We start from the raw sequence: 15,670 nt of genomic DNA, 5'->3' as shown, positions 1-15,670 counted from the left end.
TCTTAAGTATAACTGTCAGTAAACTCGCCATGAAAGCGCTAAAACATACCGGTGTAGTGAGTTTACATTATTCACCCAAGGAACTTTAGTTACTAGAGAGTTCCGGTCGGATGGTTGTTCACGGGACACATTTCCGGCGTTGCTATTGCACTAGTGAGCCACAGATGAGGAGATGCTGCTACGTTGTTGATTTAAGTAAAGTGTGAATGTCATTAAAACAGTTAGCTCACGTCAATAAGACCACCATGACATGGTATGTAGACCACCAGGAAATGTTTTCAATTTAGAAAAAAATATATACCGTATTTTTCGGACTATAAGTCGCAGTTTTTTTTCATATTTTTTCGGGGGTGCGACTTATACCCAGGAGCGACTCATGTGTGAAATTATTAACACATTACCGTAAAATATGAAATAACATTATTTAGCTCATTCACGTAAGAGACTAGACGTATAAGATTTCATGGGATTTAGCGATTAGGAGTGACAGATTGTTTGGTAAACGTATAGCATGTTCTATATGTTATAGTTATTTAAATGACTCTTACCATAATATGTTACGATAACATACCAGGTACGTTCTCAGTTGGTTATTTATGCGTCATATAACGTACACTTATTCAGCCTGTTGGTCACTATTCTTTGTTTATTTTAAATTGCCTTTCAAATGTCTATTCTTGGTGTTGGGTTTTATCAAATAAATTTCCCCAAAAAATGCGACTTATACTCCAGTGCGACTTATATATGTTTTTTTTCCTTCTTTATTATGCATTTTCGGCAGGTGCAACTTATATTACGGAGCGACTTATACTCCGAAAAATACGGTATATGACTCCTTTATTGCGCCCTATAATCCGGTGCGCCTTATATATGAAAAAAAAAATCTAAAATAGACCATTCATCAGCCCTATGGTCCAGAAAATACGGTAGCCGGACTGAAAAACCCCGCAAACAGAGACATCCACAACTGTGAGCAAGTTAACGTCAAAATGCATTTACCAAAGGATTTGATGCTTTGGCATTTTCAACACTTATTAGTTGCAGTAAAGGTCAGAAAGAAATAATTAATCAGAGGCATCGAGGGACTCGTTGTGTTTGATAAAGCATGGCTGCTTCAGGATCGTCTGACCCGTCACTCGCTCACACCCTTTGGTTCTTTTTAATCCAAGTCTAGCTTGTTTTCCTCCTCGGTGCAGTTAGTTTGGTCAGGCGTGTTAGCACACAGTAACTGAACTTGGCTACAAAATAAAACAAAGGATCTGGAACCATGTACGAGAGGTGGTCTGGAAATAAAAAACTAAATGAGCGTGGCCCCTGTTGTGGTCTGTAAGCAACACACATAACCTGGCGACTGTTGAACGCAAGCGCGTTCATTTCAGCGGTGAAAATGCAATAAACATTTATGACACACTTCAATGCATTTAATGATTCTAGTAAAGTCTGTCTGGTGACTGCCACGTCTTAAATAAAGTGTATGTGGAACTTTTTTTTTTTTTGCCATGTTAGCCAGATTGCACATACTGTCACAATATTAGGTACTGTACACTCAACACTGATAATAACATCCAATCAATGGTAAAGTTTTTTACCCAGGTTTATACCCTACATGCAGAAAAGTGTAAAAAAATGTATATAAAGTAGTCAAATTATGAGTTTTAATGATTATACAACCTGTCGTTATTTACTTAAATATGTTATGTTTGTATGTATGTATGTACTGTATGTTGTATTTAGAATTAGGTGATGTTACAAATTGAGAAGAAGAAGTGAGCATATGTGTTATTTGGTTTTTTTCGGTCATGTGGAGAGAAATTAAAATATGTTAAAATTGTATACGTCCACCCATCCATTTTCTGCTGCTTGTCCCTTTTGTTTGAAATAAACTTTAGCCAACCGGAACATATGATTAATAATATATCAAGGTTCCCTTTACCTCATTCATAGTGTAAGGTAGAGATGATCTGATTAATGTAGGATTATCATCATTGGATAATAATAATCATAATGATAATAATATTACACCATTATTATGATTATTACTATTATATTGTTATTAGTATATTTATGCCTTCTCTGATTTTCAAACCGAGTGATGCCTCTGATTTGAACTCTGACCAAGGGTCCTTGAACACACCACAGTTATGTGCTATGACAGACCTGGGCAAAATATGTAGTCTTTTATAAGTGTTATAAAGAAGGCAGGCAGCACGGGGGCAGGGGTTAGTGCATGTGCCTCACAATACGGAGGTCCTGAGTAGTCCTGTGTTCAATCCCGGGCTTTGGATCTTTTTGTGTGGAGTTTGCATCTAGTGTTATTAAAAAAGTATTGATTTTTACTCGAGAATCGTTTTGAATCGAGAACCCATTCTGAATCAAATCGTTACCCCCAACTATCGACTTGAATCATGTGGTGCTCAAGGATTCACAACATTAAAATCAGAACATTAAAATCAGAATAGGGTCCAGGGTGTACCCCGCCTTTTGCCCATGTGCAGCTGAGATAGGCTCCAGCACCCCCCGCGACCCCGAAAGGGACAAGCGGTAGAAAATGGATGGAGGGCTTTTAAACTGAGGTTGACTCGTTTGAGTAAACGGGCTGAAAGTAACAGGAGTGAGTTTAGAAAGAGCAAATAGATAAACCATGCGGCTCTTTAGCGCCGCCCTAGTGGCTCTCTGAAGCTTTTTAAAAAATGTATGAAAAATGGAAAAAGATGAGGGGGAAAAAAATATATTTTTTGTTTTAATATGGTTTCTGTAGGAGGACAAACATGACACAAACCTCCCTAATTGTTATAAAGCACACTGTTTGTATTAAACATGCTTCACTGATTCGAGTATTTGGCGAGCGCCGTTTTGTCCTACTAATTTTGGCGGTCCTTGAACTCACCTTAGTATGTTTACATGTATAACTTTCTCCGACTTTCTAGGACGTGTTTTATGCCACTTCTTTTTCTGTCTCATTTTGTCCACCAAACTTTTAACGTTGTGCGTGAATGCACAAAGGTGAGTTTTGTTCATGTTATTGACTTGTGTGGAGTGCTAATCAGGCATATTTGGTCACTGCATGACTGCAAGCTAATCGATGCTAACATGCTATTTAGGCTAGCTATATGTACATATTGCATCATTATGCCTCATTTGTAGCTATATTTGAGCTCATTTAGTTTCCTTTAAGTCATCTCAATTCAATGTATATCTCATGACACACTATCTGTATGTAATATGGCTTTTAATTTGTTGCGGCTCCAGACAGATTTGTTTTTGTATTTTTGCTCCTATATGGCTCTTTCAACATTTTGGGTTGCCGACCCCTGAGATAAACAATATAGCCACATGTTTATGCAAACAGCATGTTGACACCTAAAGCAATGTTTTTCAACCACTGTGCCGCGGCACAATAGTGTACCGCGAGATTACGTAATTTAATCTAATTGGGTTAAAAATATTTTCGGCAAACCGGTAATTTTAATCCACAAATGTGGCGTTTTTGAGTGTCTGTGCTGTCGAGAGATCGGCAGAGTAATACTCTTCCATATCAGTAGGTGGCAGCAGGTAGCTAATTGCTTTGTAGATGTCAGGAACATGGTTTGTCGTGGTCACAATATGCAGACAACAGCAGGAGGCAGCGTGCAGGTAAAAAGGTATCTAATCCTTAAACCAAAATTAAACAAAAGGCAAGTGCCGCTAAGAATAGGCATTGAAGCTATGCAAAACGAAGCTAAAACTGAACTGGCTGCAAAGTAAACAAAAACAGACTGCTGGACGACAGCAAAGACTTACAGCGTGTGGAGCAGCAGACGGCGTCCACAAAGTACATCCGTACATGGCATGACAATCAACAACAAAATAGGAGCGCAAGACAAGAACTAAAACACTACACACAGGAAAACACCCCAAAAAACTCCAAATAAGTCACGGCGTGATGTGACAGGTGGTGACAGTACACCTACTTTGAGACAAGAGCTATAGTGATGCATGCTTGGTTGTGGTTTGAATTAATATCCAACAATTGTTTCATTTTATAATGTTTTCTGCTGGTGGTGTGCCTCGAGATTTTTTCAATGAACAAAATGTGCCTTGGCTCAGAAAAAGGTTGAAAAACACTGACCTAAAGTATCGATAAAAACGTGGTGTGCGGCAGTCAGTCCGTGTAACCGTCATCTTCCTGGAGATGAAACGGCAATGCAGAGGAGCTCTGTGCAGCTTTTGCAGCGACGTCCACCCCCCCCCCGCCACTCGCTCGCTGACAACACACACCAGCCGCCGGAATAGGACGCAGACACATGGCGATAGGAAAACATGAAAAATGTCAACCAATGCTGAAGAGCACTGATCCCAGGAGGGCTGGCTCACTCCCACTGTTTTTTTCTACCTATTGATGTGCTGCCTGTTGGGTGGGACCCAGCGAGATGATGCTCACGCCGTTGCTGGGCGCTGGGTGGACTGGCGGGGGTGCTCCTTTAGAGTAGATGATATGCATTCAACAGACATTTCCACACGCGGACGGAGGCTTATTGTCGATACTTTCCCCCGAACGGAGCCTCCCGGAAGAACTGCCGAGGGTCTGAGGTGGAACTTGTTACATAATGGATCAAGTGCCTTCATTCTTTCTGAGCATTCCGATTGAATCCTGCATTGTGCAAATTGTTTTATAACACCAGAAAATACCCGCCAGTATGTTCATAGAGGGTTTTTTGGCTTATTTTTGGACTCGGAATCCCCTCCGAATGCTGGGGAAGTCCCTGTAGCCGACGGTAAGCGAAGGCAAAAACTAAAAAAAATGAGCTGGGGATACACCATGAAAGTAATAATCAGGCAAGTAGAATTTTAATTTCCTGTTTAATTTATAAGTCTGTTTTTGTTGCTGTTTAACTGATTTTAACTTGGTCTTTATAAAATGCTCTGGACTTACTGATACTGTATTTCTTCAAAACTGACCGTACTAATTTTCAGTTTATAACCCCGAGTTATGCATATTTAAAAGGAGCCCTATTATGCAAAACCAACTTTTCTTACCTATTGGTGCCAGCTGCTGTGTATTTGGGATCTGCATGAGTTCCGGAAATTTGAAATCAAACCATATTTCCGCCAAAACTAACTGTTTGGAATTTGCAAAACCTGTGACGTCACTGGATTGTCCATATATGGCAGGGGTGTCCAAAGGGGTGCCCGTCTACGTCTTTACGTCTTCAATTTGGCCAAATGTTATGAGTTTCATAAGGAATCTAATCCACAGGGAGATTGCATTCTTTTAATAGTCTGACAATTGAATTGCGGCTACCATCTTGTGGACAACGTGAGTAATTCAGGTCAATGACTTTAAATTATACTCTGGAGCTGTACACAGTATTTACTCATATGACCCAATGCAAACAACCTTCCCTAGTCATGGTGCCAAAAAAACTCAAAAAAACCCACAAAAATGTTAACCGATATAGTCACATATAACATAACCTGCTCACTGAAATGTGTGGACATTATAAAAAATGTCCATAAACTACGAAAAATGTCAAAATGACACCCATTCAAATCCATTACAAAGCATGATGGGAAAAATGCAAAACACTCCCCACACGTATCCATGTCTGGCGCATTTTAGCTGCTTGATATTTCTGATTGATAACCCCTAGTTATGCATATTTCAAGGAGCCCTATTATGCAAAACCAACTTTTCTTACCTATTGGTGCCAGCTGCTGTGTATTTGGGATCTGCATAAGTCCCGAAAATGTTCAATCAAATCATATTTCCGCCAAAACGAACTGTTTGTAATTTGCAAAACCTGTGACGTTTTTCGCACCGATGACGTCACTGGATTGTCCATATATGGCAGGGGTGTCCAAAGGGGTGCCCGTCTTCAATTTGGCCCATTAGACTGTTATGAGTTTAATAAGGAATCTAACCCACAAGGAGATTGCATTATTTTGATAGTCTGACAATTTACAGTTTTTTTCCATCGCTAACAAGCGCTTACCTATACTTAAAATACTTTTACTAAACTCTTAACACAGACTTACACCTACAAAACACAATTGGCCAAATAGATAATTTTCTTCTCAAAAGCACATTTTGTTAACTATATACTAACTCTTCATTTCAAAATAGAAGACATCTTTCTCTGCACACATTAACTTTACCAAAACACTGGAAATCTGACACAAAATGAAATTATTCTTTCAAATAATAACTCTTGTTTTCACTTCACAAGGAACATGCAGCCAATCAAAGTACACCAGGTTTCAAAATACTGGCTATTGTGGACATTACAAAAACTGCATAGACTTTTATGTTTCAGTTTTACAGGTATTTGCATGCAAAACATGCAATCCACAGTTTTTTACGCCTAATTTTTTGGTTGGGAACTGTATATCCACATGTAATGTTCACATTCAAAAGCATTCCAGTAAAAAGCGAATCATTTTTTTTTCCTTTACTGTTTACTACAGGAGGTATAGTAGAAATACTGTTTACAGTATGATACAACAGACAACGTTTTACAGTATTGTTTACAGTAAAGTTAACAAAATATCCATGAACAAAAAAGCAACAGCAAAAAGCCCAGTAAATAGGGTGAACTAAAAAAAAGCACAAAATTCCTTTACAGTATCAACAGTATCAGCTGGGATATATTGTTTTAGAACTGATATTACTGTATTACAGAAGCAGAGGTTTTTATACTGTATCTAAGGTTTGGAATATTGTGTTTGCAATTGTGGGATGTTGTGTGTTAACATTTGTAAATAATACAAAAACAATCCATACTTTTGTTTGGAGGTATAACTTGTCTGTTAAGAAAATGTAAGCATTATATAAATGTGTTCACTGACTGCATATTGTGTGAAAACAACATGAAATGTGTGAATGGTATGGCCACAAAGGACCGATGTTGTGCTAATCGTGTTTAGAGTTTTGAAAATGTGACTACTGTTTAGAAAAACGCTTGTTAGCGACTGAAAACAACTGTAAATGCGGCTACCATCTTGTGGACAACGTGAGTAATTCAGGTCAATTACTTTAAATTATACTCTGGAGCTGTACACAGTATTTACTCATATGACCCAATGCAAACAACCTTCCCTAGTCATGGTACCAAAAAAACACCAACAAACCCACAAAAATGTTAACCGATATAGTCACATATAACATAACCTGCTCACTGAAATGTGTGGACATTATAAAAAATGTCCATAAACTACGAAAAATGTCAACATGACACCCATTCAAATCCATTACAAAGCATGATGGGAAAAATGCAAAACACTCTCCACACGTATCCATGTTTGCTGCATTTTAGCTGCTTGATATTTCTGATTGATAACCCCTAGTTATGCATATTTTAAGGAGCCCTATTATGCAAAACCAACTTTTACCTTTTTTACCTATTGGTGCCAGCCGCTGTGTATTTGGGATCTGCATAAGTCCCGGAAATTTGAAATCAAACCATATTTCCGCCAAAACGAGCTGTTTTGAATTTGCAAAACCTGTGACGTTTTTCGCACCAATGACGTCACCGGATTGTCCATATATGGCAGGGGTGTCCAAAGGGGTGCCCGTCTTCAATTTGGCCCATGAGACGGTTATGAGTTTAATAAGGAATCTAACCCACAAGGAGATTGCATTCTTTTAATAGTCTGACAATTTAAATGCGGGTACCATCTTGTGGACAATGTGAGTAATTCAGGTCAATGACTTTAAATTATGCTCTGGAACTGGACACAGTGTTTACTCATATGACCCAATGCAAACAACCTTCCCTAGTCATGGTGCAAAAAAAAAAAAAAAAGGCAAACGACATAGTCACATATAACACAACCTGCTCACTGAAATGTGTGGACATTATAAAAAATGTCCATAAACTACTAAAAATGTCAAAATGACACCCATTCAAATCCATTACAAAGCATGATGGGAAAAATGCAAAACACTCTCCACACGTATCCATGTTTGGCGCATTTTAGCTGCTTGATATTTCTGATTGATAACCCCTAGTTATGCATATTTTAAGGAGCCCTATTATGCAAAACCAACTTTTCTTACCTATTGGTGCCAGCCGCTGTGTATTTGGGATCTGCATAAGTCCCGAAAATGTTAAATCAAATCATATTTCCGCCGAAACTAACTGTTTGGAATTTGCAAAACCTGTGACGTTTTTCGCACCGATGACGTCACTGGATTGTCCATATATGGCAGGGGTGTCCAAAGGGGTGCCCGTCTTCAATTTGGCCCATTAGACTGTTATGAGTTTAATAAGGAATCTAACCCACAAGGAGATTGCATTATTTTAATAGTCTGACAATTTAAATGCGGCTACCATCTTGTGGACAACGTGAGTAATTCAGGTCAATGACTTTAAATTATGCTCTGGAGCTGGACACAGTATTTACTCATATGACCCAATGCAAACAACCTTCCCTAGTCATGGTGCCAAAAAAACACCAAAAAAACACCACAAAAATGTTAACCGACATAGTCACATATAACATAACCTGCTCACTGAAATGTGTGGACATTATAAAAATGTCCATACACTATAAAAAAAAGAGTCAAAATTACACCCATTACAAAGCATGATGGGAAAAATGCAAAACACTCTCCACATGGATCCATGTTTGGCGCATTTTAGCTGCTTGATATTTCTGATTGATTACAAAATCTAGGGAGGTTGTCACGGAAGGAAACAAGGTAGAAGTCAAACTTTCACATACTCTTAATGTTCGTTTATATGAATTATATATCCATTATATTAATATATTATATATATATATGTATATATATATATATATATATATATATATATATATATATATATATATATATATATATATATATATATATATATATATATATATATATATATATATGTATATATAAATATAATATGTACACATGCATATATATAGGCCTTATATAAATATATATGTACATATATATATATATATATATATATATATATATATATATATATATATATATATATATATATATATATATATATATATATATATATATATATATATATATATATATATATATATATTGTAGCATGCCAGTTCATGACCGGTTCAAGTAGGTATAGAAAAAACTAAAACTTGTCCAGGGCCACACACAGTCCTGTCCGTATGTTATTACTTACACTTACTAACGGAAAAAAAAAGTAGTTGCAAAGTAAAAGTAGGGAATTAAAATGAAATTCACACAGCACCACTTTAGTTTAAAGTTGCCCCGGAAAGCAAATTATCTTAGCCAGATTGTCTTCATTTTGGTTTAAGTTCAGCACTGAAGCTGAAGTAAAAATCTCTTTTTTAAAAAAAAAACAACTCAAGGTGGTTTTCTGTGCGCTCATAGAGTAGAAAAAAGCGTCAACAAAAAACTGAAGATGCTGATACCTGGTTTGACAGCTTCTCATACTGTACTGAATAGTGACTGTCAAATGACTCCCACTGCATTAATAATGTGTTGATGGCAATTGTACGTAGGCAAGCGTAAAGGAAGCAATGATCTCAAAGCACATCATTTCCCTGCCTGTCAGGTTATGCTGATTTGCTTTTTGCAGATTCATATATATATATATTTTTTTTTTCTAAATGTATTTCTAGAAGGAACACAAATCACATGGAGTTATAACATTTGAATTGAGCACATACTTTCAAATCTGGCAGGGTTTAGAGTTACTGTGTCTTAGCTTGCACACTGACTAAATGTTCACATTTTTGATGAATGGTACCGAGTTATGTCTAATAATTCAAAACATCCTTTCTAAGAAATAGAATAGCATACTTTGACATTGAGTTTCCTAGCTACAATGCAATATTAAATGAATGTGTGTGTGTGTGTGTGTGTGTGTGTGTGTGTGTGTGTGTGTGTGTGTGTGTGTGTGTGTGTGTGTGTGTGTACCCTTTTTGAGACATCAACACGGAAAAGTACCTTCCATATGAGGACCGGTGAACAAGTTAGGACCAAAATCATGGTCCCAATACGGAATACCATTGCATCTAATAGAGAATGTCTCATTTGCACCCCTAGTGGTGAAATCTATCAAAATTAGGGGGGTCCCGAAAAGGAGGGAATTTTCAAATTGACTGTGTGTCGGTTTTAAAAGTGCTCCCCCTCTGGCCAACATATGAAATAACAAGTGTGTGTAAAAATGTGAAGTGCTCCCCCTCTGGCCAACATATGTAATAACAAGTGCGTGTAAGAAATTGAAATGTCCCCCTTTGGCCAAAATTAATAAAAAAAATAAAAAATAAAAATTAAAATAAAAATAAAATAAATATATATATATATATATATATATATATATATATATATATATATATATATATATATATATATATATATATATATATATATATATATAGAGAGACATACTGTAATAATTTGAAGTAAATAATGAAGATTAAAAAACAATTTATTAAAAACTAAAAAAAAAAAAAAAAATTTAAATTATCTTTTATATTTTTCCTTTTTATAGATTTTCTGTATAAATGATCATCAACATCTACATTGCTTTATGTTCTTTTTTGGCAACATTGTTGTTCCGGTCAGGGTTTTATGCTGCCTATTCGTATACCAATAATTTTTGAGTGAGATCGGCCGATCACAGGGAATAACTAATTTTTTTAAAAACATGTATTTATTGTGAATGTTTTTGAGAGTGTAGCAATATCAACACAATATTTAAACTGCAGTGGTACCTCAACTTACGAGCTGGTATTGGTTCTGTGACGGCGCTCTTACCTCAAACTGCAAACTTATCCTTATCAGTGCCCGTCACTGATAAGGATATGGATATAATAGCAAATATCCCTCCACGTCATTACCATCCTTCAGCATTTATGCACACATCTAGCAAGGTAGACAAACTGACTTTAATCCCTGTATGAAATGGTGGCAAGAAGCTAGATTTGCAAATTTATGTCATAAATTTGTATTTTTTTTAATGTATTATTATTGAACAATTTATTTCCCATGAACCATTTTTGTCTAATATATATATCAAATTAAATTCAAGCTTGATTGATATACTATAAAGATAGTTTCACACCAATACAAAAGTTATAGGTAAGGGGTGAGGGCCTCCAAATAGAATTCTGCTTAGGGCCCTGTGGAGGTTGCCCTCCTGTGGGTTCTTCTGACACAAAGATCCTTTTGTGAGCCCGGTAGTCTGAGGTAACAAGTCTTTTATTTTCATAAAGGAGCGTGGTTTTGCTTTCCAGCAAACTGTCTCTCGCTCTCATGCTTCTGCTCACCAGCAACTCCAACCCCGTGTCTCGTTCCGGCTGCTGCTAATAAGGGCAGGTGATTAAATAACAAGCCCCAGCTGGGCAATCTACTCACCTGCCGTTGTCTTCAAGACCACACCCACCTGCACAGGCCTGAATTTCGTATCCATTTTATTTGCATTAATTAAAGGGGTCATTTTTCTACAATAAAAACACTTTTTTGTGGTCTATATATCATGTAATGGTGGTGCTTTGGTCAAGAATGTGTATAGATTTTGTTTTACAGACCATCTTCAAGCCTCTTTCTGACAGTCTCTTTGGAATTTGTGGCCGGTTTTATTTACGTGCCTACGTCCCTCTCCAAGCCAAGTCCCCGCCCCGTCAGCCATGTCGTAGTTTACAGCGCTTCCATATCCAGTCTATTAACAGATATAAGTTAGAACTATACGCTACTTTGTATTAGAAATGGCAACAGCGGAGGATGCTTGTGCATGTACGAAACAAGAGGATAGAGGAAAACTAAGGAATTTATTGACGAAAACTGAAACAAAAAAATGGCAAACTTGAGCAGAGCTCTTCGGGTAATAACAATAACCGTGGTGTTTCGAAGGTTTCCAAAGTAGCTCCAAAACACACAATGTATATTTCCATATTTCATAAACTGCTTTGTTCTGTTCTATGGACATTGAATTGTGTAATAATATTTGTAGAAATGTAAAAAAATTAATATCCATCATACAGTGTTGAGGCTCTGTTTTACTGGCGGAAAAAAATAGCTGCCCCGTTTATATAATTCCACCTACTGAGACGGGACCCCACGAGAGTTGGTGGGATGCCAATGACTCAGCAATTCTTTCTATTTTTAAGTCTACCGATGACTGAATTCTCTTTTAGCATAAACAAATCAGAACATGAATTTTGGTGCAATTGTAACTATTGGAAAACACTGAAATGTGAGGTTTATTTTGTTTTTTTGGATAAATCAACCCCTCTTCTATTCATATTCCATTCACCCTTTTGCAGGTACGGTGAACAGAACTTGATTGAACAGAACTTTTTTAGACCCTGAGGTTTTTGTTTGACTGATGTTTTTATATATACAAGTTTTCTGCTGGGCTTTCAGTAATTATGTTTTCATCTATATTTTTAGAATCTGACACAACAGAGGATGAAGGAGGAGAGCAGTTTGAGACCAAAGACAATAGTGTGGATTGTGAGGACCATGCTGCGCATACAGGTAGTCACCTTGTCTCTTAGTTACAGTTAATGTTAAAACATAGATTTTTTTCTTTTGTGGGGGGGGGGGGGGGGGCTATTTGTTCAATCAATAGTCAGGAACTGCACTTAAATCTAAAGGGATGTGGTGTTCATTTATGTGTTTATTTCTAATTCCTTATCTTTCCATTTTGTAAAAGCAGTAATGGACAAGTATGCAGATGATGAAACCAAAACAAGGTAAGGACAACAAATACTATTTTTATATCATCACTGCAATCCCTTTCAAATATATTTAAGGAGTGTAAACTCATTTTAATGTGGTTCCAACGTATCAACTATAGCTCAAATTATGTATTTTAGGAGCCAGTCAAATGATTCTACTAGAGATTCTCCACCACAAGTTCTCCCACCCCCGTCCCCAAGACTCGTCAAACGCCACTCCACCTCTCCAATGCCCAGTCGCTCAATTACACCCCTCAGCTTGCGGAAGAAAACTGTTGTACCAGCAGAATACCAAGACACAGTACCCGCAGAGTTTGAAGAAAAGGTTAAAATGCCAAAATCCTTGTCCCAAAGTAACACTAATTCCTCCAGACCACAAACTCCACAGAACGAGCAGCCCCGGAAAGAGATTACTCCCAGACCATCCCCCAAGCTTACCAGGGCAAGCTCCAAAGTTTTTGAAAAGGTCCGTGACTTAGAAGAGAGACGGCGAAGCCTAGATTTTCCGGAAGGTTCCGTCTCGGGTAGATCTTGGGCAGGGTTCAATCTGGCAGGTTCAGTCGACTCAGATGACGGAGGTAGCCGATTGGGTATTTCTAGAGAAAGTTCCAGGGAAGATCTAAGAGAGGCTCTCAAAGAAGACGCAGCTGAACGTAGATCTATGTTTAAACAGAGAGCCGCTTCGCTTGAGGACAAACCTCGCTATTCTCAAAAAGTTCAGGACATTGAGAACAAGTTCACAGAGGAGCTACAGCGTATCAAGAAACTTGTTGGTAAACCTCATTTGAAGAAATCATTTTCAACTGAACAGCTCAGTATGAAGGCCAGACAACGGCAGCCTTTTAGGAAAATAGAGCCCATTCCCCCACAAGTCCTTCAAAGGCTTCAAGAAAGGGAACGATCTCAGTGGGTCAAAGAGAAAAAAGAAAATGGACTACACCCGCAATTAGTGCAGCAAGGGCAGCAAATCCATAAGAGTGAAAGTAGTGGTATCGCAAACATCCATCCAGAGTCCATGCAGTTATCTGACTTACCAGGACAACGATCCGTTCGGGAATTTAGCAGAGTCAGTCCAGTGACTGAAATAATTCAGAGATCATCATCGCCGGCATTATTCAACCAACAAATGGAAGACTCACCAGGTAAACATAACCCTGAAATGACCATACGCAAACTAGAGAAAAGGCCCCCAAGTCCTCTTGTACAGAGGATTTCCCGAACACAAGAATCCCCACAAGCCCTGGAATCTCCTGTGCAAACTCAACTGAACGAGACTTCAGGGAGAAAAACGCCAATAGAAGTTACTCTGAGAAAAATTGAAAACCGACCTGAGAGTCCACGAGTACGAAAAAGGGTTGTCTCTGTACAAGAACCATGTCCTCAAGCGTCACCCAAACCCCCAAGGATGACACCAGCAAACCCAACGGAGGCGCAGCTTCCGAAACAACCCCCCAATATTAGAATTCCCACAATCATTGTTGAAGATGAACAAGTAAGGAAAGATATTCCTGTGGGACACCCGCAGAAGACCAAAGTAAAGCACCGTCGCCCACGACCGATGTCTCCTGAGTTGGGTTAGACACTTCATTCTTTTACTTACCACATTTTCCAATCTGTATGTAAAAGTTAGAGTTAAACAATCATTTTATTTGTGTGAAACTGCAGATTCTTCAGATGATTCCTATGTATCTGCAGAGGAGGACCCAATGGAAGCGCCCCTGTTTGAGTTTCCCCTTCAAGATACAGTAGCAACGTCTGGCTCAGATGTACTGCTAAGATGTATCGTCACAGGCTACCCTATTCCTGAAGGTATGGCATGTTACTTTGGGCAATAAACGCATCCTTGAGGGTTTGTGTTAAATCTGTCCTCTGTGATTATGTCGCAGTTACCTGGACAAAAGACAACGTTGACATCAGCGGTATTCCCAATTATGCAGTCAAAGTGGAAGGGGATCGACATAGTCTACTCATAAAATCAGCCAACGTAGATGATGGTGGAAAATACAGCGTTAGCGCTGTGAACCAAGAGGGCAAAGTCACCAGCACTGCAAACCTCACGATTAAAGCAGGTATGTATTAATATCAATTAAATTAGAATCATTGCCAGCTATCAATCCTTTCTTAATCAGTGGTACCTCATCTTACGAGTGTTTTAGGATACAAGCTAATGGTTATGCTTTTAGGTTGCAAGCAAAAAATCGGGTTACCAGCCTCCCCTTTGCTAGTTGGCGTAGCAAATGTGACAGTAAACCCTGTAAGACCCAAAATATCTGCTGGCTAGCATTAGCTTATATTTAGCTAGCTATTAGATGGTCAGTTAGTGGTTTTTCCAACCATAGGAAGGAAGAAAGTAATTGTGAGACGGAGCTGAGAAGAAGCGGAAGATATTCATTAAATCTAAAAAAGACTAGGACTTTCAGAATTAACGTGTTAACTCATGTGAAAAATAAATAAATAAAATTCCCACATTATTTAAACTTAGTGAAGAGGCACCGACTGGTGTACTTGCTGGCAATTTTCACTCCAAAATACAGCCGGAACAAACTTTAGATAAAACTCTAACCAAGTTTTTTGCAAATAGATGACATGCATCCCAGTAAAACATTTAAAGATGATTATAGATAATACAATTGCATTTGTGTACAAATATTGAAAACTTTTCTTAAAATAATTTAAAAAACTTTTTTTTTTTTTTATATATATATAATGCAAAAAAAAAAAAAAATACAAAAATAATAATAATAATAATAATAATTTACATTTAAAAGCGAGTAATCCCGATTAATCCAAACTGCAAAAACGGGATTCATGCAATTAAAAAAAATATTATTTGACAACCCTAGAAAAGACATAATCGAAAAACACGGCTGACTGCGTAGCGTACAGTAGCACTGCCAGTCTGCTTCATACCGAAGGAGAATGAGTCGATAACACCAGCCATGAAAATATTGAGAAGCCGCTGATGGTGTGTTTGACTGACAAACAGCTCGAAGGAGCTACAGTAGAAGTA

General features: G+C 37.7%; 1 protein-coding gene across 8 annotated transcripts in view; it reads left to right on the top strand.

Moving 5' to 3' along the window:
• Nucleotides 1–15,670, top strand: part of spegb (striated muscle enriched protein kinase b) — a 97,971-nt gene that overhangs the window by 25,174 nt on the left and 57,127 nt on the right. For 2 of the 8 annotated variants that reach the window (XM_062067592.1, XM_062067591.1), the window contains exons 2-6: nucleotides 12,371–12,457; nucleotides 12,636–12,675; nucleotides 12,799–14,234; nucleotides 14,326–14,469; nucleotides 14,547–14,729. In XM_062067592.1, the coding sequence (XP_061923576.1) occupies nucleotides 12,371–12,457; nucleotides 12,636–12,675; nucleotides 12,799–14,234; nucleotides 14,326–14,469; nucleotides 14,547–14,729 (1,890 nt within the window). Of the gene's footprint in view, nucleotides 1–2,970; nucleotides 3,004–4,459; nucleotides 4,816–12,370; nucleotides 12,458–12,635; nucleotides 12,676–12,798; nucleotides 14,235–14,325; nucleotides 14,470–14,546; nucleotides 14,730–15,670 lie in introns of those variants that run through there. The other 6 variants (XM_062067597.1, XM_062067596.1, XM_062067598.1 and 3 more) reach the window with 6 other exon arrangements.

This window comes from Entelurus aequoreus, linkage group LG13 (assembly GCF_033978785.1).
Source record: "Entelurus aequoreus isolate RoL-2023_Sb linkage group LG13, RoL_Eaeq_v1.1, whole genome shotgun sequence".
Lineage (NCBI taxonomy): Eukaryota > Metazoa > Chordata > Actinopteri > Syngnathiformes > Syngnathidae > Entelurus > Entelurus aequoreus.
This window is presented reverse-complemented; position numbering and strand designations above follow the sequence as displayed.